Source organism: Apus apus, chromosome 16 (assembly GCF_020740795.1).
Source record: "Apus apus isolate bApuApu2 chromosome 16, bApuApu2.pri.cur, whole genome shotgun sequence".
NCBI lineage: Eukaryota > Metazoa > Chordata > Aves > Apodiformes > Apodidae > Apus > Apus apus.
The window spans coordinates 7155089-7180616 of NC_067297.1; the positions used below are offsets into that span (position 1 = coordinate 7155089).

The window sequence follows — 25528 nt, forward strand, 5'->3', positions numbered from 1 at the left end:
CGCGGGACAAGGGGAGGGCGGTGCCCCCGGGCACCTGCGTCAGGCCCAGCCAATGGCAGCTTGAGGAGGGCGGGCTGCGGGCCCGTCCGCCAATCGCGCGCGGGGAGGCGGGGCGCGCGGAGCCAATAGGGGCGGGCGTTGTTTTGAACTGGCTGCGCTCCCGGAAGCGGGTGTGGGGATGTGCGGGGGTTGGCGGCGCGTTGGGTGAGTGCGGGGCGCTGTCCCGGGAGGGCGCGGGGTCGAACCTCTGCTCCTTCAGGAGCTCTGGTCGAGTCGCCTCGGGACGGCGTCTCTGCTGAGTCGTGCCTGGGTGGGAGGGTTGGGGCCAGGCTCGGGAGCGGCCTTGAGTGGCCTCAGCTATCACGGAGCGGCCGGAGCTGACGGGCCCCGGGGGCCCGGCGGGGTGTGTGCCCCCGGGGGGCCTGCGGGGTGTGTGCCCCCGGGGGCCTGCGGGGTGTGTGCCCCGGCCCGCCGGGCCCAGCGCCACAGCCCAGCTGCTGCTTCCCCTCCGCGGGTGGCGCCAGGGAAAGGGCCGGTCCTGAGCGGCTTTGGCTCGAGAAACTTCGTGTCCTAAATTTATCCAACACCAGCTACTGGTGTGTTTTAAAAGTGCTGAGCGAACGCTTGTTTTCTTTGGTTGTGTGATGGCTTTTGTTTCTCGCGCTGAGGATACTTGTGTTACATTCGAGAGTTTGAGGAAATGATTGTTTTAACATACGGTGACTTTTGATGGCGGCACGTCGAGAAATTGTCGCTGGAAAATGCTGGAAACTATTGAGGTTTCAGTTTGTAGATGCTGAAATTAGGGGTTTTCACGAGGTTTCTTTCCTGATTATATGAGGTCAACAGGGCACAGACTGCTCTGGGACAAGGTTACTAGCCTACTCTCCACTGTGATTGTACTGTTTTTAAAACTCAAAATATTAACAAAAACTTGACTTTTCTCTGTTAAATTCCGTAACTTTTTTTTTTTCAGTTGAGTTACTTTCATGCTTCCGTATCAGCAGTTTTACTTAATTGATCCAGGCTGTACAGATTCAAGTATCTCATGCGTAACTGAAGCCAACTTGTTGTGTTTTTTCATTCTAAATACTCAGTTAACATTTTAAATGATGTCGCTAAAGGCTAGTGGCTAGTATTTTTTTTCTGTATTTTCATATATTCTGCAATAATTCAGTGCAGTTATTCACCTCTCTACTTAGGCTTGTTCCAGACTCAATAATAGGATGTTTACTGTCAATCACAGAAACTGGTTCTTGAAAGTGGAAACAACCAGACATAAAACATACCTGCTGTGAAGCAGGTTAGCCTAGACACTGGCATTGCACTTCTGAGAGCAGTTTCAATTGAACCTCTTAAATGCTGATGGTGAGCAGCAAAATTATGGGCATTCGTTTTTTATAGAGCTTGTTAAAATTGCAATTAAATAAATAACTTTGTTAACAGCAGGACTAACAATCCTGTTGACCTTGCATCTCCTAAAAGGGTTATTTTAACTCAAAGCAAAAAGCTTTGATTGTAGCTACTCTGGTGTTTCAGTGTTCATTTTGTATCCGCTATCTTGAAAGAAGTTGAGTTGTTTTTTCTTACGGAAGCAAAGTTGCAGGACTTCTTTAATCTACTCAATTGGTGTGGGTTTGTATTTTTTCTTGGTTGTTTTTTCTTTCCCAAGTTTGTAGTATATCTATCACCACATGACCCCTCTCAGTTTTGTTCAGGACAGATAGTAAGCTCAGAGTTGCTGTAGTGAGAAGAGTGGGAATAAAAACACACTTATGTAAGTGTTGATTGCAGCCCTTCCATCACAGGAAATTAAGCTTAAGATACCAGCCAGACAGTCTGGGTCAGGTCGAAGGTCCGTGTATACTGATATTCTTTATCTGGGAATGTCCAGGGGAGCATAGGGAGCATGTCTAGGGAAGAGCATAGGAACAGAGCAAGTACACGTGATTCTTCTGGTAAGAATTTCCTCCAACTACTTGTAATATTCTGTGAATAAGAAATGGAAAATGGATTTTCTTGCCCCCAAAAAAGGACTCCTAGCTACTTCCTCACTGAAGAAAACCTAAGCATTGCAAAAGTTAAAAATAGCAGCCTTTTGTCAGACTTCTTACTACTTTTTGGCAAAGATTCTGGATCTGCAGAACTGTGGCAGAGGAGAACGATTGCTAGTACTCTTGAGAAATTGAGGGAAAGGCTTTCTTATTCCAGCCCCTGCAAATGTTTTTAAAACATGGTATGCTGAAAAGTGATGTTTGCTTGTCTTTGTTTCTCTTCAGAGTTGTATGATGGACTTAATCTAGTAAGATGCCAGACAGAAACCAGGGAGCTGAAAATAAAATCAGCTCATTAAACCTGAGAATTGCATGCACCTTGTCTGTTGTTTTCTGTGTTTTCACAAGTGTTCTACTTTGCATTGCTGTCTCTTGCAGTGGAGACTGTTTATTCACCTTGGTAGAGTTATGAACCCTTGATTAGTTACAAATCATCTTTATATACCGAACAACCTGAGAGGCATCAGATCATGGATCCAGCTATTCCCTCTTCATCTTAATGATTAATATTTCTACACGGTAGCATGTGCTACATGGGAAGTGTAGTACAAATCAGTAAAAAGCTTTTTGAAATGCAGCTGCATCACTATAATGGGGAAAAAAAGTAGATTACTTTTAAAAACTAATTGAGCATCTCTTTATTTTCCATTATTTTAAAAGTCAGTATAAAAAAATACAAACCAAAATCTCGTTTCACTGCTGAAAGAAAATTAATTCAATTTTATTCTTTCATGGACATTTGAGAAGTGTAGTGCTCAGTTTCCTTTAGACAGATTCAAAAGAGGCAGTAAAATAGTTTTAGACTCTGCTGACCACAACTTACTGTGGTACATAAAACTATCAGAATCCAGTGACTAATGATCTTTGAGCTGTCTCTTAGACTGCACCTAAACAACAGGTTTGGATCGGTTGAGGAGCAATTGAGATCGCTGTGGTAACTGTCAGATGTTATTTATGATGCTGCATTTGTGAAAACAAAATACGTAACAAATGGCTTCATTTTTCAAAGGCTGCTGCTGGGAGTTCTTAAGGCTGAAATGGTTTTATGCCAAATCGTGAACCAATTGCTTCTAATCAACCAAATGATGGTAGAACCCTATGAAAAGAACATACACAATCTATCATGTTTTGGTGTCTTGATAGTCCCTCTAAGCACTACCTTCTGCTGGCTTCTATCCACTCAGGCTTTTAACAGATCATTAAAATGAGCAAAACAACACACTGTACTGTCTAACAGAGTACAGTAGCACAGAATAGGAGTGTTTGTTACTTTAATGTCGTTTCCAAATCAGCAGTGCCATTTGGAGCAGAATGCTTAATTACAGGATGTTTGTAATTCTTGTCAAGCTGGTTTGTGTGCATTAGGCATAAGTTAGCAAACAGGAAACATATTACAGAAATAGGAGATGGTTGCTGTCATTTAATCCTTGATAACTGTTGCCTCAATGACTAGGAATAATTAAACTAAATTTCATAAAAGCTAATCTTCCGGAGAGCAATGTTTTCACTGTCTCTCCACCTTGTCACAAGCTTCCTCCCCACCATTCTGCAGACTTTGTCATGTTGCACAGTATGCATGTTCTGGCTTGTATTGTCTTCAAAAAAGAAAACCAGAAGGCGTATCTTGTGCCAAAACTTAGTCTTTTTTTACATCCCGTGTCTCTAAGGATAGGTCTGGATACGTATTTTCTGCTGATACCAAGCTAGGAAGTCAGCTTTTGATCAAGCTTTGGACTTGGCTGTAGGATCAAGTTGCAAGTGTGGAAGCCAGTGCTGACCTAATCTTTTTCATCTTCTCCTTGATCTGTGGGATACTAGAGCTGAATGACAAGAAGGTTATGAGTTGAGAACATCCACTTTGCCATGGCAGCCCTGTGCTATACTCTTATCTCATCCCCATAGTTGCAGCACCCTCTTTTATGTGAATATGAGCTTGGAAGAATGACACTTGTATGAAGATTTTTTTAGTTAAATATTTATGTACTGATAATGTCGATGACAGCCTCTCTTCAGTTTTTTTTTCCACTTCATGTTTGTTATTTTCTCAAATTTCAGAATATCCAAATTTGAGTCTGACTTAAAATTCTTCAATAAAAACATTGTAATGCTAACATCCAGCCCTGGGTATAAAGACACAGCAGACATTGCAGATGCAAGGCCAGCTTTGATTGGAGAAGATACCAAAATACATCGGTTACGTCTTTTGCCAATTAAGTATTCCTGCTATTTTAAGGGTTAGCTCTGTTTTAGCTGGCTTAAACACTCCTGTCTGCATAAGAAAAAGGTTGGACTGTTTATAGAGGACCTGAGCACTTCTGCTTGTTTCAAGGCCGGCAGGTGGAGCCCAAGATAAATAATACTATTTTGATATTTGGAGTTAGTAAAAGCACAAATGTAACTTAAAGAACGTAGTAACATCAAGCAGGGTTGATGGAGTGACAGAATGATACTTCTGTCAAAACAGTAGTAGCAAACAATAAAGAATACGGATTCTAGAATGGCATCAAAGTGTTGAAAATATTTGTTCCTCTAGAAAATTGTGGTGGGTGTTACAAATCTATTCTACTGCTGTTTTCTGACTTAGTTTTATGTGTGCTTTATGTTGGCTGGTAATTCTGCACAAACAGTTGGACTGAATTGATTATTTGAAGGGAACTCAATGAATCAGCTAATGGAGCCTGAAATCTGTTTATTAAAATAGTAATCTTATGAGTGATTAATTGTCATCATGTTTATATTGAGTAATCCATTTAATTATCTGGCAGGACACCTAATGAATACTGGGAGCTGTATCTCCATAGTCAGCAAATGTAGTCAGTGGCAGTTGCCATTAAAATTGTGTTTTATATCCCTGCTTTCACCGAGGGCACTTCTTTGCCAAAAAAATGTATTGTTTTAGCAGCCACAAAAAAATAAAGGTCAGCCTGCAGTTTTATTACCAGAAAAATTTTCATTGGGGCAACACAAATATTAGGAAGTTGTTGTGTGCTTTTGAAATAGAAAGCACATTTGTTGTGCCATTTGAGCATGACTAGAATTTTAAACATACCAAAAGTCCTGGAAACTATTTATCAAATGTACACTCTGGTCCAGTATATTTTTGTTTGTAGCTGATGTTTTTCCTGATGGCAAACAATAACAACTCTCCTCTGGATTTTAATAACAGCTTGCCCTATAATAAGCCTTATTTGCAGATTTGGGAGTGTCTGATTAGGCTTTTTCCAGCTTCTGCAACAGTTTGAGTCTTATTTTCTCCTTTTTTTCTAACAGAAGCATTTTGCCTTACTTAAAACAGGAGAAAAAAACAGTAGTACTTTATTAATAATGAGCAGAAAATTACATAATAGTCTTTCATGTATTGCTAGAGTTATAGACTTTGTCAGTATTTTTCTAATCCTTTTTTTTCTTTTCTAAAATTCTGAATTAGACAAGCAGAACTTTGAAACAACCACCATGAGAATTTTAGTATCAAACCATTCATTGAAACAAGTCCTGTTTTATTTATTTGTTTTTATTGTGAGGTATTAGTGAGAACATTGTGCTCTTTTAAGCTTCAGTATAGAAGCAAGGTTTTCTTTTTATAACTTGCAGTATAATACGTGATCTTTATTTCTTTTGTAGGCTGTTACAGAATGACCTTGCACTGAGCCTTTGTGGAAGAAGCAAGATTTAAGCCTCAGTTCTTCAATGTGCATCCTTCTCTTCAAATTTGACCCCCGACCAGCTTCAAAAAATGCATACAGGTAAAGGTGGTTCTAGTTAAAATAGATTTGTTTCCATATTTTTTTTTATATCATTTATTTGTGTAGCCAATGTTTCAATTATGAACTCAAGTCAGTATTACGTACTGAGTTATGTTTTTGTAATGTTTAACTTCATGACTTTCCCCACTGGAGGACTTATTGTAACGTTTTGAGAACCCATTGTTTTCAGACTATGTCAGAAGACTTGGCCTTTGTAATCATGGACCTGTTGCTGGTGATCTACTGCATGGTGTAGGATAAATTATTTAAATATTGCAATCCAGAGCTTGAAAGTCCTGCCTTCTACTTAATAATCTAAACTAAGGGCAGTCTTGTTTGTTGGGAGATCAAGGCTGTAGCTTTATCCTTCTTTCAGTAGGGTAGATGTTTTTATGGCTTTCAGTTTTGAAACCATCAATTTGAATTTATCCTGGAAAGTAATAAGCAGACAGAACAGAAATATTGCAGTTATTAACAGAGGAGAAATTAATAAACAAATTAGTTAATGTGCTGGTCCAGTCTTGTAAAACAAGAAAGCTTGTACTCGGATTTTGAGAATCCAAAAACTGATACTGAAATGTAACTGCTTATGGATAACTTTGAATTGTCACTTTGTCCTGCTTCCTCTCAAGGACAGTGTCTTCTTGTTCACTGTGTAATTCACTCTTCTGTTCCATGTTACACCATGGCTACCACTGCTCACTCTGCCACTGTGTTTCTCACAGAACTGGCCAGCTTGTGAATAGGTGCAGTTGCTTTTTAAAATACGAGTAGATGAGGTCAAGGTAACATCATAGTTATTTATGCCTGTTGGTTTGCTTTTAGACAAGGATACTTAAAGATCATCAGTTGCTGTTTGTCCTAAATTAAGTAGTTAAAGTTTTAGAAAATGCTGGAAATCAAATCTCACTGCTTTCAAATTGATTATAATCCTGTATCAGTGTAAAACAAGTAGTGCTGTGAACTGGAGAATCAGGAACTTCTATTAAGTGTCTTAGGCTTCCCCCTCCTACAAATCTGCTTGCAATAAAAATTTTAGGTAGTAAACTAACAGTCGTAGCAAAAATTTATATAATTAAAATTAATTTAAAAGTTAGGTAATATAGTAATAGTCATGTGTATGAGACAATTATCCAAAAGCTTAAGACAAAGCAAAACAAATATTCATGCTTCTAGGTAAGTTCTACAGGACGTGTTGATGTCATACAGTGAGTTTCCCAGACATTAAACTTCCTGTAATAAATTTCCCTCTCATCATAGCCTTTAATTTTAAAAGTTCATATCCAACATCAATATCTTTGGGTATATTCAGTGTATAATAGAAAGACAGCACTACAGACCAGTAAAAAGAATGTAGAGTTGTAGAAGTTTCTATATTTATACATACTCTATATGTTCCATATTACTCTGTGGGGTACAATTATTCATATTCATCCAGAACTGTCAGAATCCATATGCTCAGTAAATCATTGTTCCTCTTACTGATTTGTTTTTGTGTTGAGAAGCAGATGCCATTCTACAGAAAGAAAGAAAATGAGAACCAAAGCTTCAGTTGTCCATAGAGTGCATTCCTGTCTGTATCTGAAATCTGCCTAAAAAGGGATTTTTGTTTATGATGTGACTGGTGCTGAATTTCTATATGCTTTTATTTGGTCTAACTGTGTTGCTAGTTAGAAGAAGATATATTCATCCATTTGATGCCTCTTGGGAAAATCCTTTGTATGTAAACTACAGTCTCTTGCCAAATGAACTTTCTGCCATGATCAACATTTAAAACTAAAACTTAGAGTAGCTTGCTTGCTGTTAAAAAAATTGCCTCAAGATTGAATTTTTTAATTTATAATTGAAAAGAGAAACTGCATATCACTCACTGTTTTCTCTTAGCAAATCAACTTTCTCAAGCTAAAACAACTTTTCCAGAATACTTAGAAGAATTTTCTATCCAAACAGCCTTTGTTTTCTAAAGCCCTGTGTAGGCCAATTTTCATGAGCACCTAATTAAGCAACAAGCTTACCAGGTCACCTTTGTGAAACAGTGATGAATCTATCTTCCTGTACCCTTGGAACCTGCCATTCTACCTGTTTCCCTCATGTTCTCTCTACAGGCCTGTTTGTAGTAAAGTTCACTGCAGGGTAACAAACACTTCAGTGTAATCCATTACTGTTGTTAAGGGTAACCTACTGCCTTTACATCTTTCTGAACTATGCTGTGTGCATCTTAGAAATAAATGTGTTTCAAGCTTCAAAGCTATAATCACAGTCTCTTTAAGGAACTGAATTACATGGTAAGAAATTGCTTTAATGGATTGATTTCTCATCTTTTCATCTCTCTGCCTCAACATTAAAATAAACCTTAATACATAAATCGTTATACAGTTGAATTATTTCAGCCATAAAAATAGCTGGACAGGCTTTTTTCAATTTTCTTAGCAGATGAGGGTCACTTACTATTGCTCCTTTTCAGTATGATTGTTTCATAAAAGACAAAATGAAGATGTTTTGATTATAGAAATTTGGTATACTAGCCTTGTGCTAAATGTAGAAGTCTGTTTATTAAACTTGAGTTGGAGAATATTCAGTCATACCAGACAGACTTCCCTTATTTTTAGTATTTAGATACTATAAGCTTTGCATTCATGTCAAGAATTATTGGAGGCAAAATTTAATTGGAGCTTCAGGAAATGAGAAACTTACTTCAAGCAAACTATTTTTTAACATTAGAGATGTTTAATTAAATAAAAAACAGTAAAAGGAGGATATTCAAGCAATATGACATAAGTCTGGCAAAACAGCTGAAAGCCTATAGATTGAAGGCTAGAAGAGAAATAATGCAAGTCTAAAAGGAATGATGTTACGATCATTTAGCATTGGAAAGATAGAAATGTACATATGCTGCGCTGTCCAACAGGTGCTGTCTTTGTTGGCCAAAATTATTATCAGATTTTAGATGGAACGTGAAGAGCTGCAGCACGCTTTTTGTTAGGACAGCACTTGGCCTTGTGGAGTGTTGTGTTTATTTCTAAATATAAATAATGGCTTTCATCTGGTAGCATTTTTCCATTGCATACTATTTTTCATAACTTCTTCCTACCTCCTAATTGTATAGCCTCCAGGGCTGCTGTAGTTTCTCTGTTACAAGGGCTGACTCTCATTAATGATTCAATCACAAAAGAACAAAAATCAGAGGGAGAGAACCCCACCAAAATACCTCTTGGTAGTTAGAAAAAACCCGTGCCTTTTCCCTTTCTTTCCTTCTCTGCTTCCTTGAGAATGCTGTCATTTCTTCAAACAAATCTTAGTGAGCCTGGACCTGTGAAAGTATCACAAATTTCTCTTTGTTCTGGATACTTAGAGACAAAAGGATCTGACTTGTATCTTTGATCCACATAAATAGACCTTTAGGTGTCAAAGTTATATTAAAAAATATGGTGACTACGTGATCCCAAGCGATGTTACAGTAAAAATATACTCTCATGCTTCTGAGTGTTTTTGACAAGTTATCTATATTTCTGCAGGTTGCCTTAAAATGTTCTTAAATTAAGTTGTAATTTCACATGCTGAGGAATCACAAGATTATTTATATTATTTTAAATCAATCTCTTGCAAGTATTATTCTTGGAAAAAGATATCTGCCTTATTCAAACAACAAGATAGACTTGCTGCATGTCTCGAGATAGAAGAATGATGTCAGCTGCCATTCAACCTTTACACTGAATGATAAAGATGAGATGGGAGGAGACAGGATTATTTCATTTTTAAAATCAGCTAATGCTGTGGCAAGAGTTGGGAGTCTGTTCCTGTCTGTACTGTGATGTTCCTATTAGTAAGTAATATCATCTTTTCCCTCTTTTGTTCTACAGGCTTATTCTAGCAGCTAATAGAGATGAATTTTACCACAGACCATCCAAATCTGCAGATTTTTGGGACAGCAGCAATGAGATCCTTAGTGGTATGTATGTCTTGTTGGTTCTGAGTGGTTTTTCATACGGTTTATAAGGAAATTATGGCCTGGCTCTTTTGTTACTGAGGTGGTGGTGTTGCATTTATAACAAAAAATATGCTTCTTCCCTATACTTCTGGGGAAAACATGTTGTAAGTTTGAAAGATGAATTGTGTTGTTTTTATTGTTTGTGTTTTAATACCTTGTGGGTTTTTTCCCAGTCTTAAGTTCTTTAACTGATTGCAGTCTGAGCAGTGCTGTGGAAATAAATTAGATTTTAAATTAGATTAATTTGGCTGGCACAATTTATTACTTCAGCTTTGTCAGATATACTGCAATACTTCTTAAAATAGGAAATGGATGGAATTAATTATTCCACAGTCTAATTTTCTGTAATAGTGACACTGAATCATTAAATCAAGCCTTAATAAAGTGAAAACTTTCTAGTTTCTTATCAACTAGTAATTTATTGGCTATAGAATAATTTTAGTTACCAGTCCATCAGTTTATTAGCTTTTGTGTCTATGTTTTGCTAAACTGATAGTGCAGTTAGTCAGCTTGGAGAATAATTGATAGTGCAGAATTGGAAGGCAGTTCATATAAGTGGGCTTTCCTCACTTGTCCAGAAGGGCAGTCTTTTCCCTACTGCATTTTATCATGCCTGGTCAAGACTTGGGATTTGCATTAAGAGATTCTGATTTAAGCTTAAAATTATTTATTTTTTTTTAAATTAATATAATAGACTAACTGTTGCTTACTTTTTTAGGTCTGGATATGGAGGAAGGAAAAGAAGGTGGGACATGGCTGGGAATCAGTAAGAAAGGCAAGATGGCAGCCCTGACAAACTATATGCAGCCAAAGATTGACAAAAATGCAAAAGGAAGAGGTATGAAGGAGTAGAAATATAAAAAGAAAGTGGATGAACAAGCCATGGTGACCCAATAAAATAGTGATTATTACAGTATAAATTTTTTCAATGCCACTTTGTGGACACAGAAAATGGTTATGTGCTGGAAACTATTTGTGAACTGATGGGTTTGAGTATCTGTGTGGGAAACTTGTCTTGGATAATGATATTCTAATGAAGCAGGCAAAAGTCCTACAAGATGTAGTGCCTAGAGCCCGAAGTTACATTCAGGAAAGAAGTACAGCACCATCTGTCTTCTCTTGACAGTAGTTGTAATTAACAGTCAAAACAACTAGACAAGTACTGAGCTAGATTTAGATTACAGTAGACTTTTTTAAATGCGTATGTTGCTGTTCAAACAAATAAGTCAGGGAAACAGTGCAACTTGGATTATGCTGGAGGTTAATCTAAAAGATTATTGTAGTCCCTTCTCCCCTGCATGTTGATAAATCAGAGGAGCAGAAATAGTAGGAATAAAACCTCTTCTGAAAGAGTACATCTGTGGGGGTCTTTTAAAGTACAAATCGGTCTGTTTGTAACATGTTACACAGAGAAACAAATTAAGCATGTAATTTGAAATTGATTTGAGGGTCATGTGTCAGGGAAATGCAGCAAGGCAAGGAAGTTTAGCAAGATGGTAGGAGAGGAAAGGCACATCCAGGATAGACAAGTTAGTAAGTACAAATTATGTGGATATTTAGACTGAGAGCTTTTGGCTGAGTTCTTCAGAGTAAAAGTCGAGTTCTTAATGTGAAGGTGATAAAATGCAGTGAGACTTTTAAAGGCTGGTTGGTTGTTTGGGTATTTGTTTTTTTAATCTCTACTGTTACACCCTGTTGGTAACAGGAATCTTGTGCCTTGCTGTTTTACCAAGCCTGTCAGAATAGTGAGTTAACATATACAAGATGCTCTTTGTACATCTCTTTCTTAGGTGCTCTTGTAACAAACTTCTTGACTGCAGATCTGGACAGCTACTCTTACTTGAAGAAAGTTTCAGTAGAAGGACATCTTTACAATGGATTTAATTTATTAGCAGCTGACTTGAAGTAAGTCTACAAAACATCACAGTTTGAATGTCAAAGGGAGAAGGACAGTAGCAATGACATATTTATACTTAGCACAGAAATGTAACAATACAGAAGCCCATCATAAACTAAAGCTAGGGCTCCTCTTTTTTTGCTAAGAGGTTTATAAGGACTTAATGTTACTCTAGTCATAATTTCCTATGCAATTTTTTGTCTTTCAAACATTGGAGAACTATCTTGTATTCTAATCATTGTTTCCTGCAAAACTTCTTGTGATTCTTTACCTTATAGGCCATAGTAGTCAGTCTTTCCCCTCAAGGCTGTGTGGCTTGTCTTCTGGAGAAAACAAAACCTTGGCTCCATAATTTCTCAGAAATGTTTCCTCTGAGAGGTGGCATGCTGTGGCGGGGTTAGAACAACTGAAAGTCTTCAAGCTATTATTTGTCTCAGAGTGACTGTATCATTAATCTTTGCTGAAACACGAAAAAAAAAATGGGCACATAGCAAATACCTTAACTTCAAGTTTCTGTAACTGAAGACAGGACCTTTGATACCTGATTATAGCCATGTGGTTGGCACAGTGCTTTCCATTACATATGAATGTGTTCGTGCACAAGTAGATAGGCTGATTTTTCTTTGCATTATGCCAGTTCAGAAGAAAATAAATCCAGGGCTAAGTCATCTTTCAGTTCAGTCAGATGCATAGTTCATTACCATAAGCAAGTATATATTGCCAAGAACACACTACTGCTTTGGCACACTTTCTGCAGAAGCATTCATCTTATTAGGCCCTGCACCATCAGCGTCCCATTCAGATTTTCTGCATGCTTCTGGGAAACCACCTATAGTTAAAACAGAAGGTCATAGTGGTTACTGTTTTCAGTGAAAATTTCTATCACCCTGTCACTAACTGGCCCTGTGTTTACATTTTTCATGTATTAGAACACCCTCAGCTGGTGGCTCAGACTTATCAGTGCTTTCTTTCCTATTCTCCCACTTCCCTGCAAGTGTTTTGTTGTCCATTGTGGTTAGGTTTTGGTTTGTTTTTTTTAAGAAAGGCCTTTATTTAAATTCTGCTAGACTATTAGTTTTCAATGACATGATACTAAAGTTGATCTGATTGACATTATTTATTAAGGCAATCATTCATTCATGTGTTGGTTTTGTTTGTTTGTTTCTCCATGCTAGGCTGATAGGGAATTGTATGCTGAATTGAATAGTCTTTCTGTGGTGATTCAGGTCATAATTGTATCACTCTGAAAGCTATATGTGTTGATTAACTTCTCCATTTTGACATGTCCTTAGCCTTGGATACTCTCATGAAATGAAATTCTTGACAAACTAATGATGCAGAGCAATTTCTATAAGATGTGTAAACTTGTCATTTTAGGAATTTAAAAGTACTCCTGAAAGAAATGTAGTGTATAAATGGAAGCTACTTTCTATGCAAATAGAATATATTATTGTAGTTGATGCTATTTTGTTGGGCCATGTTACTATTCAAAGAAAAGATTGAAGACTGTTCTTACCACATTGTTCTGTTGTGTAACAAATAGTGATTGGCTCTGTTAGAGTGGTGTGAAATGGAGAGGAAATTAAAATTGAAAGTGTAAATGAAGCACTGTTGGGGAGGTGTAGATTTGAGCACATGGTATTGCTGAATGTAATGAGCACATTTAAAGAGATTTACAATGGTTGAGTTTTCAGATACACATTTCAAGAAAATAATTTTTTATCTTCTCTCTCTGTTACTGTGATGACAGTGTGCTAGATGATACAGGTGCAATGATGTGATAAGGAGAGCTGGAAACTACCATACGGTTGTTTATTTCCACAGCTTTGTGTGACTCTTATTTTAAACATGCATAGGTTTTGACACTTTTAGTGTAATCTGTTTGCTCTGTGGCATCTCATGATGTCACTTGAAACTCTATTATTTTTTTTAAATAAGAGTACTGTGTTGGAAAATGTACTTGAATTTTTTTAATCCCTTCAGTTTGTCATCTTGCTCTACCTGCTGAGTATGGGAGTCACAAATACCTACCATTATGCTAAATGTATTTTATGTTGAATGTATGACATATGGCAAACACTGTCTATTTGGAGTCTTGTGTGGCTGGAAAATTAGCTTCTAAGAAGGCAATGTTGCTACTCATGCAGTTTTGGACTATCAGTATGTCTGTTTAGGGAGGAACAAGGTTATTGGAAATTAGACTGGTCTCTAAGATAAAACCTGCCTAAGATTCAGAGCCATTTTCCTCTTTTGTGGTAATATATAGAGGAACAGTGAGCTGCTTTTGTTGGTGGTCAGGATGACATTTGTGTCTTGAGGAAACTTTGTGTTTATGTCCACAAATCCAGCTGCTGCAGTTGCTCAGACTTTTGGGTATCTTAAAGTTGTGTTAGGGCTGTTGTGGCAGCATCTCACTTGTTCCATGCTGCCAAGTGTGTAATACAGACTGCCCTGAAAGACAAACTGAAGGGGCAGCTTCTTGTCACTCTTCCAGCAAGTTTAGTCTCTCTGATAGGCAAAAAGCCCATATTGTTTTTGTGCAACAAGATCCCTGTGTAATAGGAGTGAATCACTTTCTCCATGAGGAATAGATGAATTGTCCCTACAAAGGGAGTTAGCTGCAGGGAGCAGGAGGAAAAGGCTTTTCGTGTAAGCTTTTCTGCTCTCCCCTCTTCACAGGCAGTTTTCAATCCCTCCAGGTGAAATGTAGTAAACTATACCATCACCTGAATCAACTAATTTGGTGATGTATTGAAAACGAAGTTTGTGTGCTGGAATGTATTCTTCATGTTCTGATCTGGAGAGTAAACTTCAGTTAATAATAGGTTTTATCTTTGATGTGATGATGGATAAAACAGAGTTCCAGTTTAAACTACAGATCCCCAAAATGATGGGGTTGGAGTGTGGGAGTGGCATAGACATACAAATATGTATGTTAGTAAGTATTTTTGTATATAGAGACTGCATTTTTAAATTTTTATTTGTTTTTAATATGGAAATACACAGTTGGTTAATTATGTGGGAATATCATTGGTAAGGTAAAAAAGCAAATTGAAGAAAAGGCATTTGGGAGAAGAGTTAACTGTATGTGATAGTGCAGGGTCTCACAAGATGGAAACACCTGTACAGTGTGACCACGTTCTAGAAACAAGGACTGTCTCATTCCCTATGGTTATCAAGACAAGGCTATGTGGGAGGGATTTCATTGCTCTCCTGAGATTAGATTTAGGAGCCTTTCCAGTGAAAAGTGAGCTAGGGTCAGACTGCTGGTGGAAAGAATGCCGATGGGCAAGTTGTCATGATTGCTCTTTAAGCTCACTGACATTTTTTCTCATGTGTTGTCAGTCCTAATACCACCTTCTGTAGAGTGCATCTGTCTTGCTCCTTATGACTTCCTTGTGAAAATGGGGTGTTCAGGTACTTCTCTAACATGTTCTGTACCTTTTGAAATATTTCTGCAGATATCGTGAGTCATTTGATAGTCTAATGAGATGGACAGTCCTATGTCAAGAAAAGTTTCTGAAAAACCTTTGTTTTCTTCCTTCCCTCTGGTGCCAGCTTGTGCCTGAAACAAAAAAATTAGGACAACACCAAAGAAATGTTTAGACACTGACAAAAAAATCAGGGTAGTGCTTTAAAGCAGACTTTGTACACTGTGTGAACCCAGCAGTGTTCATTTGTCTGTCTTATTTGGTGGTAGGTAGTATATGTAGAAAAGTATTTGGCCTTTATAGTTGGTGTGGTGGTTTGGGTTTTTTTTTTTAGCTTCAGAAAGGTTCTCTGATTAGCTCATGAACATTGAAGAAAATAAAAATATTCCATGAACCATACTCCTCAGTTGAAATTGCTGTGCAGCATTTCAAGCTACCAATTTCATCTTTTCTCTTTGCATGAAAAATATATGCACATATTATTCATAAAAAAATTCAGTGTCTTCATTTATAACGTATTAATCCTATTAGAAGATTAGAGCCCAGGGGAGTGATCACTTGGTGATAATCACACCCTGTGGAGCTTTATGGCCGCATTCCTTTTTTCTTTTCCTTTCAGTTTATATTTATGTTGAACATGACTTCAAGGAGCCACCTTGAAACTGAAGCAGGGCAGGGATGCAAGAAGGACATGGCTTATATTTCATTAGCATTAAGGAGTGATTCTGGCAAACTGCATGGCTTTCATGTTGCTGTGAACCTTTGATTAGTACTGAGGTTTATGCTGCCTAGAGTATTTATTATTGCTTACATTTTTTGACGGAATTATTTATATAAGAGCATAACTTTTGTGTAGTTTTAGTTTCTTCTCATTCTGCTGTCAGCTATGGCTGGGATTTAAAAAAAAGTCTGCTGGGTCCTATTGTTACCACTTTAATTACGCCTTTATTACTTCTCCAGTGAAATTGATGTACTTGTAAAGCTGGAAGGAAAGTGAATCTGAGCCCAGGCCAGGATTTTGAGGCTATTGTTCTGATCAAGCTTATGGTGATTGTTTTTGTTCTTGGCTTCTGTCTTTATGTTCAGTATTGAGTCTGTAAGCAGTAGGAATAGAATAGGCAGAGGCAAATGATAAAAGAAAGAGTAGCTGACTGACCCACTGAACTAGATTGTAGAAGTATCCCCATTTCAGAAATTTCATTGAAGGCTTCAGTCTTCTTTTGTCAGAAGACTGCAGCAGTGTTGCAGTGGAGGTAAGTGTAATAGGAAACACACATCTGGGGAAATGTGGAATTTAGAAACAATAAGATACAGATGTCCTGAATTAGTGACCCTGCAGTTTGTATGCATTCACAGAATCACAGAATGCTGAGGGTTGGAAGGGACCTGTGAAGATCATCTAGTCCAACCCCTCTGCTGGAGCAGGATCACCTACAGTAGATCATACAAGAACATGTCCAGACAGGTTTTGATTGTCCCCATCTTTTTGTTAAACTCCAGGACATCTTGTTACTGAATTTCTTAGTCAGGAGAAACTCAGAACTGATGCCAGATAATAATATTCTCTCACATAAAAGGTCAGTGCTAAAGGAAGTCAGTAGTTCCTCCTTATTCAGCCTGTGGTCTCCTTTATGACAGGGCTTGTCTTACAGCTATGTCAGGGGCTTGCTTGGGCCGTTTGTCTGCCTTTCCATCCAAATCTGTCTTCGGAGACTTTGGGTAGTAACAGTTGCTCTGACTTTTTCTCCTCATAGACCTTCAACAGTACATACAGGTTAGACAATATGAAAATAGATTTAATGCACCAATAAAATACTTTGTGTAACTGCTGATATCTTAACTGAGAAAAACCCAATAGAGACCTTACTGATTTTTGCTTTATTTGCTAATACATAAAATGCTTGTAGTATAATTGCTACTGTAGTTTTAATATTTTTAACGACCCAAGTGTTAATGTTAAAATAGTCCTTTAGCAGCCAGTTTTGTTTTTCCTGTTTTTTAATTCTGGTTTACTTGTTCTCCCTGGGCTTAGTTATTGTGTGTATTATACCATTCCATCTGGATTTTATTTATGCATTGTATTTTTCAAAGTACTGTTTCTTGCTTTTGAGATACAATAATCTAGGCTTCTTCATTAAACATGACAGCAACTTGAGGTGACCCAAAATAGTTGCACATTGCTTCCCCTATGCCCCTGTTCATGGAGAATGCAGTGTGCTCTTAGGAGTATATGACTTCTTGTATCCTAGCATGTGACTGGGACTGAGAAGTCAGGCTGGTCTGTTAATGACAGCTCAGCTCAAAGCTCTCCTTTACTAGCTGCCAGGGGATCCCTTCTAGTGTTAGTACTGTGTGCCAACTCACAATCAGAACCAGGCTTGTAGGAAGGTGTCTAACCCCAGCTGCCATAGATTTGACTTGCATCATACACATTAACATCACTTTATGTTAAACATTAACTGTCCATAAAGATAATATAAAGAATGCTGAGGAAAGACCTGTCATTGCTAAAACAGCCAGCTGGTCCTAACCTTAATAAACGCAGACTTGAGATGTTTAAGTATAACTTCCATTCACTTTGCAGCCTGGGTCTAGACTTCGTTTATGTAAGGATTTGCAAAGGCCATAACATCCTTTGAGCAAGATGATTGACATCACCTATTTTCAAAGGTTGTGGTTTTTGAATAGCTGAATGCAGACACACAGTTCTTCTTGTAGATGATCCTTTGAACTCCGTTCTTTTTTTATTCCTGCAAGGTCCTGAACATCTTAGGTATGTAACTTGGTATTTGCAGCCAAATGAAGTATGGCTCAGTTTCTCTGGCTATCTCAAGTTTTTGCTGTCTCCTTGAAGACCTGGCAGAATCCAGTTAAGGGAAGAAGATATGGGAGTCTCAGATTTGAATAATAGAATCATAGAGTGCCAGGTTGTGTCCAATGGGAATCTCCCCAGGAGCAACTTGTGTCCATTACCTCTTTTCTTTTCCACGTGAGTCCTTGTAAATAGGGAGTCTCCATATTCTTGGGAGCCACCCTTTAAATACAGGAACATGGTAATAAGGTCTCCCTGAAGCCTTCTCAAGGCTGAACAAACCCAGTTTACTCAAACTCTTCCTCATGTGGCAGGTTCTCCAGTCCTCTGATCATCCCTGTGGCCCTTCTCTGGACCCTCTCCAGCCTGTCCCCATCCTTTTTGTAGAGTGGGAACCAAACCTGAACACATTACTCCAGGTGTGGTCTGACAAGCACCAAGTAGAGCGGGATGATGACTTCTTTGTCTCTGCTGGTGATGCCCTTGTTGATGCAGCCCAGCATCCTGTTGGTTTCTTTGCCAGAGCAGCACACTGTTCACTCATGTTGAGCCTGTTATCCACCAAGACCCCCTTTCCACAGGGCTGCTCTCCAGCCATGTGAAGACTTGTATAATTAATGTTAATAGTTCCCTCTTCATTTGACTATCTTGCAAAGGGTGCTGTAGAACATGTTTCAGAATGGCTTTTTATGATTAATATGAACAGCTAAATAAAGACTGTTTTGCTTGTTATTAAGGTTTGAGTAGCAGATGTGATCTTATGCAGAGCAATTTAACTTCCAGTACATCATTAATGAGATTACATTCTATATGCTCTTATTTGCATCAAGGTACAGATACGTCTTTTTATCTCATGAAAAAATGAGAAGCTATAAATGGCTTCTCTACTGTGTTATCTTTCATGCTGCTCAATCCAACTGCTAGTTTTGTGTTTGTGGTGGGTTTTTTAATTCAAAAAGTCTTATCTCCTGTCTCAGGAACTAGAGCTTGGGAGACAAAAGCTGAACTACAGTCAGAATGTCTTTGTTGGTAGCTGGAATCCAGTGCAAACAAGTGAAATCACCAGAGTGCAGTACAGAATTATGTGATCTCATGGCTGTGTCCTGGCAAATTAAAGAAAACCAAAATAGCCAAAAATAGCTCAAAACAACAAACTGGTGGCAATCTGAGGAGTCACTATTTCATGCCAGCTAATAGACTGAGGGATGTTGAGAGTGAGCCATCTAATGGCAGTCAGTCCCCACCATCCATTTTCCACAAGACACACAAGGCTTATTAGTTACTTTCCTGATTATTTTTTTCTTACGAGTTGATTTGATATTTGTGCTGTCAATGACAAGACAACTTAGCATATACCAATAGAATAATTTTTTTATATCATCTTTGCCAAGTGAGTTACTTGCGATGTTGGAGACTGTCTTTGAACATTATGTAAGTACAGGAGAGACCAAGTGGTGAAGCAAGTACCTAAAATTAGAGAGTATACAACCAGTAACTACAATTATTTGAAAACAGCCTGCAGATGTGTGCCTGTCACTTAATGGCCCCTACTATGCCCAACCACATTGCCATAAGTGGGACTAAACATTTACTTCTGCCAGGTAAAAAGGCCCACAATAGTCAGCCTCTTAGAATGCAGTAGCAATTCAGGAGAGATGAAGGGACAATGTTACTTGCTGTGATGGATTGTCCTTTTGTTTTAACAAGTCCCTTTCAAGTCCCTTTTGCCCAGGGAACTAAAACTCCAGTTACTCAAAACAGTACAGATTTTTGTCATTAAGCCCAGCTACTTTCTGTGCAGTTGTTGTGGGTTTTTACTGAATTTTATTACAGTTATGTTTAAAAATGATAATGGTGCTACTTGATACTGGTACAGCTAATACAGTTTTTGAGAGGAGAGTGGTAGGACTCATTAGTTAATCTCTGGGGTGTGGTATCATAGTGGGAGAAGCATCTTGTTGTGTTTGAAGATTGCATGAATTAGAGCATAATCAAATATAGAAGGTGATGGTTTTTCAAGGAGAAATCGTTATTTATATATTTCAGTACCATCAAAGGAGATGTAATTTGCTACTATGGAAACAAAGGAGAACCAGAACCTGTTTTCCTGAATCCTGGTAAGTTTTTATCAGAAAGATCTGAACATTTATTTTGTTATTTTTAAAGAATCAGAATGTAGCTGTATTTCTCTAGTAATTTAGCTATTTAAACATCAGCTTAAGTGGGTGTTTTGGGTTGGAGTTTTTTTGTGGTTGTGTGTTAGTTTTGTGGGCTTTTTTTCTCCCTAATGAAACAGTCAGAAGTAGTAGTCCAGAAGAGTTGCTGAGAAATGGTTAGGTTGTTTTCATCGTGCATTACATACCTAGGAGACGCTTCCTATCTGAAGGGGTGTTATATTGATTTTTATCACATCATATATATATTTGATATATAGTTAAATGGCATCACTTGATTTGATTTATTATTATCATGAAGCAAAATGAAAGCTGACGATAGGATGAATAAGCAAATTATCATAAAGGATTTGTGATTAATTTGCAGATAGAATTTTTTCTGTCCCTCAGACTGTGAGGGACTTCAGAATTATGAAGTTACTTTTTGCATAGTACATTTAATTTTCTTTGCTCCAGAATGTAGTAAGTTGCTCGGGATTTTTTTGTTTGTATGTATAGGAATATATGGATTGAGCAATTCTTTGTTGGACACACCATGGAAGAAACTCCAATATGGGAAGCAGCTTTTCACAGAAGTGGTCAAGAGGAGTCAAGACCTTACCAAAGATGACTTGGTGCAGGAGCTTCTTACAGTGATGAATAATCAAGAGCCGTAAGAACATGCCTGCCAGAGTTTACTCAAAAATGTGATAGGACTAATTTAAAAATTGATGTAGAAACTATTTTGACAGAAAATAAACTTTTGCCTTATATAAATCTACTAAAGCTGGGTAATGAAGGGCAAAATCAGAGTTCTTTCCACAAAGTCTGACTTTAAACAGTATTGATTTTCAAGCAGCAGACACAGTAAACATTATTAAACAGTCTTAATACTCGTAGACTGTGCACTGATTTCTCTGTGCACTTTTCTGTGAAAGAATGCACTTCTCTTAGGGTGATGAGTGCAGGACAAGGGATGTGTAAGTTGCTTGCTGTAGGCTTTGTGGAGGCTTACTGTAGGCTAAGGTTCAGTTTCTTACTGCACACAGATTAAGCACTTGTTTACATGAGCAGGTTTGTGTTAGTAGCTGCTAGCTATTCTGTATTGCTACCCAGGGGAGAAGCAAGCAATTTTTAAAGTAGAACCAGCTGCCTTCCTCAGAAGTGCAATTATTTTAGGCCAAACAGAGGAAGGAGATAAGGAGGGTCAGCTTGAGGCCTCTGGTCAAGGAAGTTTTCAAGAGGTGAGTTTGAGTACCTAAGTAAGGTTTGTTGCTCACTACTGGCTTCACAGTGGACCTAAACCCATAAGCTGGATGTTTAGAAGACAAAGAAATCAATACCTTTTAAATGTCCAAACATGGAGCAGGGTAAAGAAGTTGCTGTGATCTGAATGTAATTGCTCACTCTCCAGTAACTTTCATGGTTAGCCTGATCTTTGCCTGTCTAGCGGACTGAAGCAAAGCTGTTACTGGTTACTTAACTTTATCAGTCAGTCTTCATGCCAGCATTTGTGTTTGTGTCATTTTTCAGTGGGTCAAAAGAAATGGTTACATAAGAACTCAGACATCTGAGCAATGAGTAGTAATTTGGAAATCTGCTAAGCTGTCTTAATTACTTTTGTCGTCTCGTATCAGATCAAGTGATTTTTCAAAATAGTTGTTGTACTTTTACCTTTTCCTAGCAAAAAGACAAAAGCATAAGATACAATACAGCCCAAATCCCTTGATGCTCAGTAATTCAGTATGATCTCATCTGAAATCATCTGACTATAAAGTGGAAATATTTACTTACAAAAGGCAATATTTAAAACTGGGACTGTAATCTTTCCAAAGCACACTTCAAGATGAAATGATCTTTTCATAATAATTATGAACATATGGATATGCACTAGCTTTGAACTTTCTTAAAATACTTATTGCATATTACTTTATGATCACTTTGTATGTGTTGCAGGAATTAAGTGGGTACAATGGTTGTTGGTGGAGTATGAAATAGAAGCTGACAGTTCTCACAGGCTGAAGTGCCCTGCTATTATGTACCTTCTCTGTTACAGCCTGTTATGCCCCAGCCATGTGCCCAAACAGGAGTGCGAAGAGCTTAGTTGCTCTGTTCAAACTGGAGTTGCACCTATTCTTGCTTCTCCCTGAAACACCCGCAGGGCCTCTAGTCTACCACAACAAGGAAAATTATCCCAGTTAGATGTAAAGGTCAGTTACATATAACAAATTGCACAGTCTCTTCTACAGATCAGGATAAGCTCTGAAAATGGGGTCAAATTGATCAGCCTGTTTTGTTCTGCCCTGTTCCCCAGCATTCACTAACCAGCTGATAGACTGCTGAATTATTACCCTTTTCTGTGTCTGTGCTAGGAGGCAGAAAAGGAAGTTTCTTGAAGATGGAAGGAGCTTAAAAATCAAACCCAAAAACATGCTGTAATATTGGTTAAATTGGACTTTGAAAAATAAAATTGGAATCTTTAATTATTGAAATAGGAAGCTGTACTTATGGCTAGCATTTGAGGATTTATTCTGGTGACATGAGTGGAAAGCCAGGGATGTGGAGTTGCTGCAGTAACCTTTGTGACCTTAGCATCTCTTCTGTGGAATGCTGATTGTTGTTTGATTACAATAAATGGAGCTTGATATGCTTTATAATTATGTTTCTAAATATCTTTCAAGCTTTTGTAGAAATATATGTCCAGAAATTTAGGTGCAAGCTCACCTTGCCCTCTGCTGCATCCTCAAAGATTTTATTTTAAGGATTGTCCTAGGTATTTTCCAGATATTCCAAGCAAGATTGAAGGAAGCAGGAAGGTCTTTCTATGACACAAAAAGAACTCCTAAAGTCTAACTGAAAAAATGCTGGTTTATGTGATGTGCCTCAAATTACTTGATTGTTACTGTTTTAATTGAAACCAATATAAGGAAAGACAGACAAAGAATAACAAGGACAGTGAAAAAACTTGTCAAGATTTCAAAAAACTTCTTACAGTAAGGTGGAAGTTCAAGACAGTTTAAGAAAGAATCTCTATGGGAAAGAGTTTACAAGCTGGTTTGTTTGGTTTCCCTCACGCTTTAGTTTTGAACACGATTCACACTTTTGTACCTTTTAAAAAGTGATGGCTATTTATCAACCACCCCATCAACACAGCTTGTATCAAGAAGGATGAATGCATTAATACTGGAGAATTATTTTTTTATTACTACTTTTTTTTTCAGTCAATTACCAGACCCTGCCATTGAAGACCAAGGGAAGGATTATATACGTCCCATATTGAACAAATATGCAGCTGTATGTGTTCGTTGCCCAGGTTATGGAACAAGGTAAATATTCAGTCGGAAATCAAAGTGTACTGGATCAAAGCATATCTTGAATCGAAATTATACTGCTATAAGTTGTAACTCTACAGCCTCGTGTGTGTGAGCTGTGGCAAGGCACCCGGGCAGTCAGAGCAGTGAAGTGGTAGAAGAAGGGACTGGAAGTGCCCGTTTGAACTGGCCAGAATTACTTCTGCCCTGCCAGTGTGGTGATGATGTGGGTGAAGGATGGGACCTTGCAAATTTATCTAGTGGACACAAGGCTTACCCTTCTACCCTCCTGTTGTTTCAGGACTAACACGGTGGTTCTCATCGATTCAGAAGGGCGTGTTACTTTCACAGAGCGTAACATGATCAATGCAGATGTCAACCAGTGGAAAACAAGCACCTATGAATTCAAACTGCACACTTAACAACTTTCCATTTGAATGGTTTGTAATAAAAGCAATGAGAGAACAAGGCATTAGGCTCTAGCAAATGTTTTGTGCCAGCCTCCACAAGCTAAAAATAGCAAGGAAAGCAAAAGTTTAAGTAAACTGGTAGCATTCCCTATCAGGCTCACAAATCCTTTGGTTAAAACCAAAAGAAGAAACTGCTTTTATGTTAAGTAGCAACTTATAGTCAGACAAAAAAAATAAATATCAACCTTCTTCCAGGAAAAGGGCATCTTTGCCCAAGACAAAGTCATTGCTTTTTTTGTGAGTGTTTTTTGTTTTGATGTTTTAAGATGTTTTAAGTAGACTCTTAAAGATGTTTTCAGTTGCAGGAAGGGAAAACATTTGCTGCTTTTATTGTTCTACCTGAAGGTTTTACCACACTTTGCTTTCCCTTCAATGTATGATTAAAAGATTGTATAGCTGATGCCGGTGTGCATTAAATGAGTGTATGTTATCTCTGTAGTATGAAGTTCTTTAGTAACATTTAAACATTTCAGCAGTGCCATGGTGCAATGATCTGCCTGAGGAGGGCAGAGCAGGGGGGGATTCTTTACATTTTTTTTCCTACAGATAGTACAACAATGTATTCTATTTCTAAGTTTGATTGTAGAGTAGATAGGAAATAAAGTTCAGTCTCTGTTCAGCTTTGCTCAGTAGAAACTAAAAAAAATCATGGGAGCAGACTTGCTTATCTTTGACCAGAATAAACTTACGTGCATTGTGACACTGTGTTTCCTGACAGTCTACTTAGCAATATTATTTTCTTTTCTTCCTCAGCAAACAGGTAGGGAGTAGGTGTCTGCTTGCAAGCAGAAACTAAGTATCAAGTTTACATGTGCAATTTTGGCTTAATTTCTCCATTGATATAATATGTCAAAACCTGTAGTGACTGCTCATAGACTTGTTTTTTGTTTTTTTTTAGAAAAATATCTATTTTATGTAAGGTGACATTATGCAATCTTGATATTGCTGAAAAAGTTGGGTATTGGGATGCACTTTGTATGCTCTTAACATCTGTGAACTGAAAAGCTATTTAAATGCTTGTGGTTTTTTTCAATTTTTCAGTGCCAGTGCAGGTAATAGAAGATTCTAGCTAATATTAAGATATTTTAAGACTCTTAAGTTATTTTGCTGTTACTGGTGTTCTGTTTTGACTTAATTTGAATGCTGAATATTAAGTTAGCAATGAACCTGCTATTTTTTCCTGCTGGGTGCCGAATGTGTTCTTCCGACAAGCCTGTGATTATTAAGAATTACAAAGTAGCAAAATTCCTGATAGTATTTACAAATATGTGCAACTATTTCTAACTCAGGCTTGTGTGTTCAAGACTTCTCCTTAGTGTGTGTGTGTTTGCAGTGGAGGAAGCAGTAAATGAGACTTGCCATTGAGGTTACTGTGAAAGGCCATTTCCAGGCTTTCTAACTGGCAGGAGATGCTGAAGCAGCATTTAGTCAGATAATTCCTTTGTATTTGTTTATTTAAATAGCTTCTAAATACCAGGACTGCTTGAGTGACTTGTCACAAATTGTCATTCAGCACTATACAGGTGACTTTTTAACCACTTTGATTGCAAGATGATCAATACAGTCTTGTCAGGTTGTACATAGTTTTAAACTCGGAGCCTTCTGGATTGTCTTTCTCAGCTGCAGGAAATGGTTAGCCTTCTTATTTTTTTGATGGCTGTTTAAACCA

At 37.9% G+C, this 25528-nt stretch overlaps 1 protein-coding gene across 1 annotated transcript; it reads left to right on the forward strand.

Moving 5' to 3' along the window:
- Nucleotides 1-128: 128 nt before the first annotated feature.
- Nucleotides 129-24559, forward strand: TANGO2 (transport and golgi organization 2 homolog). Its single transcript, XM_051634080.1, has 9 exons — nt 129-204; nt 5676-5797; nt 9658-9746; nt 10504-10623; nt 11576-11690; nt 19972-20042; nt 20598-20751; nt 23300-23404; nt 23691-24559. Exons 2-9 carry the CDS (start codon nt 5742-5744, stop codon nt 23809-23811), a joined length of 831 nt encoding a protein of 276 aa, XP_051490040.1. The 5' UTR covers nt 129-204; nt 5676-5741; the 3' UTR covers nt 23812-24559.
- Nucleotides 24560-25528: the final 969 nt, after the last annotated feature.

Coding starts and splice junctions, on each gene's coding strand:
- TANGO2 (XM_051634080.1), top strand. CDS start 5,742: ATGTGCATCCTTCTCTTCAAATTTGACCCCCGACCAGCTTCAAAAAAT. Junction 9,747..10,503: donor CAGCAATGAGATCCTTAGTG/GTATGTATGTCT, acceptor TTACTTTTTTAG/GTCTGGATATGGAGGAAGGA. Junction 11,691..19,971: donor TTATTAGCAGCTGACTTGAA/GTAAGTCTACAA, acceptor TATATATTTCAG/TACCATCAAAGGAGATGTAA.